The 5,471-nt window shown below is 40.6% G+C and overlaps 1 protein-coding gene across 1 annotated transcript; it reads right to left on the bottom strand.

Annotated features, from left to right (window-relative positions):
- Positions 1-2,306: 2,306 nt before the first annotated feature.
- On the bottom strand, positions 2,307-5,471 carry LOC138000660 (52 kDa repressor of the inhibitor of the protein kinase-like). The gene has a single exon (XM_068847224.1). The coding sequence runs from the start codon at positions 5,112-5,114 to the stop codon at positions 2,739-2,741; it is 2,376 nt and encodes a 791-aa protein (XP_068703325.1). The 5' UTR covers positions 5,115-5,471; the 3' UTR covers positions 2,307-2,738.

The raw sequence follows: 5,471 nt of genomic DNA, 5'->3' as shown, positions 1-5,471 counted from the left end.
CCAGTTTTGGTATATTGTACCGTTAACAGCGCTAAAGGGTGAAGGAATTACTCTAGTTGTGCCATGTTGTTTTGATTTTCAAGTTACTCATTCCTCATTTCAAAAATAGCGATTCAAACAAGCAACATTTTGGAGTCGTTTTCACTCTCTCACAAAGCCCCATACCGAAAAAGTCGCCGTCCAGGTAAAATAATTATCGAAACAAACTAAAACATATTTTTCTAAAAATGGTTTTGGTAGTACTTTGTTGTGACAAAGTTTGGGAATTTTCGATTTTTTTATCTTGCACGGTCTTAGGTGAAAATTGCTGAGAGGCGCTCTTAAGAGTGGGGTGCCTGTGAACTAGTATGATAGCTAAGTGCACTTCCACTATAAAGAAAGCATTTATTTATTATTTATTTATTTATTATTTATGAATAGGCTAAATAAGGGTTGATTGCCATTCATGCATTTGGCAGTCGTACTAATAAGAGCTTAATTAATTAAGAAAGGGGTAAGAGGACAGAGTAGGATACAAGTGGGAGGGGAGTGTGGTAAAAAGGTAACAAGTTTTCATTCAATTATTGCAACCATTTTTCCCCACAGTCGAAGAATTATACTAGCTACACGCGATAAAATCAATGTGCTAACTCCACTGTGAGGTTGAGAGTTTTCTCCCTCATTTTACAGACTAATTTTTGGCTATGATTTTCCCCCAACTCGCCATCCACACACACAATATTCCCCCCAATTACCCGCTTTACTAGAGATTATTGTTTCAGTTAGTGGACAGAAACCCCTTCTTGTAGGGGGATTCTTGCTGCAGCACCATAATCATGCCACAAAGGTTGCTAGTCTACATCACCGCTTGACATTTTATGACCTGTGACGTAACCATCGTGAGGGTTTACAATTTCACCGGAAGTAAGCCTGTTTTGCAGCCCAAGTGCGAATTTTTGTTTACTTGATCGCTCAGAAGACGCTAATACAATGCAGATATCATTTGGGTTCTTGTTTTTTTTAAAAATTGTAACGCATTAATAAATGACAACAAGTAGCGTTTTGCATTTCTCTCTCGCTTCCCGCCCTGGTAGAACTCCCGCATACGTTTGCTCTCCCGACTCCCGTACCCAACCCGCCCCTATTCTCCCCGGCTCCCGTCCCCTGTCCCCCCTCCACTGTTCCTAGACTTTAGCAAGGCCTTGGATCGTGTCGGTCATGGCACATTGCTTGCTAAATTAGCATCAACTAATATCTGTCTTGGTTTCTGGGAGTGGATTTGCAGTATTCTTAGTAACAGGACGCAACAAGTTAAACTTCCTGGTGCATTCTCCAAGATCACGTCCTGTCCAGCAGGAGTCCCCCAAGGCTCTGTTATCTCTCCGTCACTGTTTAGCGTTCTTGTTAATGATCTAGAGGATGCTATTCCACAAGACCTAAGGGATAGTATTGGCGTGTGCAAGTATGCTGATGACTGCACTCTTTACGAAGCGGTTTGTCTTTCTGAGTCAAGTAAAACGCAAGTGGTTTTTGATAGTGTGCAAGCGTGGTCTGATATTAACAAGATGATCACAAATTCTACCAAAACCAATTGAAGAAATGTGGATTAACTTCAAAGACACACCATGTCCTGATACCCTTGTTACTAGTGATGGTGAACAAATTGAGCGTGAAACCAGCTTTAAGCTTTAGGCATTTTTTACCAAGATAACCTCAAGTGGAACGTACATGTAAATGAAATTACGAAGAAGGCCAGAAAAAGACTTTTTCATCTGGTTTGAGTTACCATGTACTGTTCTAGAGTAAGCCCTCCTTTGGAATACGCCTCGCCGATATGGGGTGGGGTCCGCTGTCATTTAGAAGAAGCAATCGAACGAGTCCAAAATTAAAAGAGATGCATGAGAATTTTAGGAGCACCAGAAAATACAATAGAGAAGCTAAGTGTAAGACGAGACACAGCTACTAAACGTGAGCTTAAACGTATCCTGACAGATGAGCAGCATCCACTTCGCAAATACTTACCAGCGGAACAAAATAAGCGCAACACCTTGAGAAGAACTCGCACGTATGCTGCCCCAAAATCACGAACAGAGGCACAACAGTAGCTTTATACCACGAGGTATAAGACGTTTTAATATGTGAATAGTGACGCTTTTATTATACAATGAGTCTTTATATGTTTTTCGATTTTACTCCACTGTTATACGAATGGATATTTCTTTCCAAGTTTGGTAATAAAGATTCTTCTTCTTCTTCTTCTTCTTCTTCTTCTTCTTCTTCTTCTTATTATTATTATTATTATTATTATTATTATTATTCCAAATTACCATTTTTGAGTTCTAAACTCGTGATTAACCAAGAATTTTCCCGAAACACCCTAAAATAACGTGACATAGCCCCCTCAGGGGTGGATCCAGCATTTTTCGTGACTAGTTTCCACCAAAATAATTTTTTCCATGACACTTGAAACATTTAGTACAACAATTTGCTTTCAATACCTAAAACTTAGCAATTCTTGACTTTTTGGCATTACTAAAAACGATTTTATAAAAAATAATACTTAACACGATCTGTTACCTGTACATAACAAGCAGAAAGCTTAGGTAAGTAAATATTGGTGAGGTATTAGCCATGTTTCCAGACTCCACCACGAGGAGGTTCTCAACGTACAAGCCCAAGGAAAAATAAAATGTTTTGTTCCATGTTTAGTTTTCAGTTCAAAACAAAGAAAAGTTCATTAAATGGCAAAGTGGAATTTGTTAATCATCCCTTGAATCACTGCATAAAATGTTGGCCATTCTCATTCGTCTTGGATGGAGAGACGCAAATAAGTTAATGATTTCATCCAAATCCAAAGGAATGTCCCTATGAGCATGCATAAGCGCCAAACCATTCAATCTCTCTTCTCCCATTGTGGCCCTTAGATAATTCTTAAGATAACGAAGGCAAGATATTGATCTCTCACAGGAACAGGATGTAACAGGAATCGTTGCAAGAATCTTTAGGATGGTGAAGATGTTTGGAAAAGAAACTGGATCAACACTTTTCAAAGTATTGGCAATCTTTTCAGGGATGTCTTCTGCCTTTTCTTTCTTCTCTGTCCATATTCTTTGCCACAACTCCAACTCCGCAGGCAGGCCAACAACGTTCGGAAGATCGCGTGCATAGTGATGACAAAACTCTTGAATCTGAGCTTTCCAGGTTGATGGAGTTTTCAGGAGAACAGATGGTATGACAGAAAACCCTTTAAAATACACATAGGCTCCTTGAGGAAATCTTGATTGAAGTTGCTGCAAGCAATGGTCCAAAAACACTTGCGTAAGGTTGATCCGATAGTATGCCTCTGGATTTGATGCAGGGCAGTTGCTACGAAAAATTTGGCGCTGAACAATTCTTGGTCTGCTAGGTTCAAGACCAACTTTCTGGGAAAGTTGCACAGCCTCATCAAACAACCGATGATGATGACCCTCAATGTTCGTCTGCATGTCTTTAAGGGCATTCTGTAGAGTGGTAATTTCCTGCTCGGCCTTGAGAATGTCCATTTCTTCACTTTGCAGCTTAACTGTGGCAGGCCTTGTTAAATTTAGTATATACTTAACAATAACAAGCGTCACAATAAATCCAAAAGTGACAGCATTAAGTAAAGACCGTGCATCATCCCGACTCTTGGGATTCCAAGTACCAGCACGAACAACACCATTCTTATCCTTGTTGAGCTGCACATCTTCTAATGTTGACAAAACTGGGACTAAGAGCTCAACAATTCTATCTAAACCATCAATACGGGCAATCCACCGAGTGCGACAAACGTCAATTAAAATTCTGTGATTGCTGTTGGGTAATAGTTCCTTAATCTTGTCAACAAGATGATGCTGACGCTTAGGCGAGTTACTAAAAAATTCGGAGAGTTTCCTAACAGTACCCATCATATTCTGAACCATCGATAGTGAGCAGGTATCAGCCACGCATAGATTGAGACGGTGATTCATGCAATGAACGTAAATCGCTTTGGGAAACTGATTTTGGATTAATGTTGATGCACCAACGTACCTGCCTGCCATGTTTCCTGCACCATCATAAGATTGACCTCTACAATTATCCATGGTCAAACCAAGGTCACGCACTGTATTAATTATCAACTCCTTGATTGCGTTACCGGTTGTTTCCTCTCCACAAAGGTAAAAACCAACAAACTCCTCTCGAATATTCTTTGAAGAGTCGACATAACGGAGAACAAGAGACAGGTTTTCTTTGTTGGAAACATCCGCTGCCTCGTCAGCCATAACAGAAAACATTCTGCTTTGTTTAACTTCCGCAATGATCTTTGAAGAAATATAATTCCCCACGGTCTCGATAATCTCGTTCTGTATCGTTTTCGAACGGTAGGTGGCATTTCTTGGCGCATTCTCGAGATGTTCCTTAAGTTTTAAATCGCCACTGTCGATACGGAACTCCAGAAGGGCTTGAAAGTTTCCTTGAAGATTTCTGTCATCAGGGTTGTCATCTCGTTTCCCCCTCAACGGAATGTTGTTTTGACCACAAAAGATTACAGTTTTCACAATCGATTTCATTTTCTCTCTATTTTCATCGATCTGGGCTTGTATCAACCGGTTCAACTGCTGATCAATGGGGGTAGTTTGCCTTCTCATTTCACTCAAGAAATTCTGCATTGCCATAACAGAAAATTTGTGAATTTCTGACTTTCCGCTCGCGTGACTTTCCATCCTGCTACACGCCGTTGTCCAAAATGTAAGCGGGGATCGGAACAGTTTGTCTAATTTGGCGCCATTTCTGCCACACTCCATTCCGAAACAGACACAAGGCAAACAAAACGCACCATCTAAATACTTTGAATAAACAAGCCAAGGGTATTTCACGAGCCATTCCTGTCGAAACTTTCGCTGCTTTCCAGAAGTTTCTTTCGAAGCCGGAAACTCGAACAGCAGATCTGGCTTCCAAACGCTTTCAATAAATCGAAACTTTTCAGCATCGGAAAACGAAGCAATGCCTTTATACACAGTACCGATATCAAACGGTGAACAATCTTCCTTTCGACAAACAGGCTGACGCTCGACCTGCCCTGAAAGTGACGCCATATTGACTAGTTCACGACTAGTGCACCGCAAACGCAGCATCCAATGAGAAGAGAACTTGACTGGTGCACAATCGTGCTCAGCCAATGAAAGAGACTTTTGACTAGTTCACAAGAAACAATTGAAATTTTGCACTAGTGCACATTTTGAGCAAAGGTCTACGGAGGGGGTAGGGGCAAAGGTCAGGTCAGGCGGTCACAATGGAACGCAAGGTGCTGGTCCGCTGGAGGCTGGCAGAAAATGCAGTGCAGTTGAAGTCTGGAATTAACAAATTCTGTTCTGTATTACAATGAAACACCTGCGACGAATTTACATCTTCTAGCATGATTTATTTTTCTTAGTATTTTTTTATTGTTAGATATTTTGACTAGTTTCTGGAAACTAGTTGCACTAGTCTGT

Source organism: Montipora foliosa, chromosome 4 (assembly GCF_036669935.1).
Source record: "Montipora foliosa isolate CH-2021 chromosome 4, ASM3666993v2, whole genome shotgun sequence".
Taxonomy (NCBI): domain Eukaryota; kingdom Metazoa; phylum Cnidaria; class Anthozoa; order Scleractinia; family Acroporidae; genus Montipora; species Montipora foliosa.
Note: the sequence above shows the minus strand (reverse complement) of the source record. Positions and strands in the feature narration are given on the sequence as shown.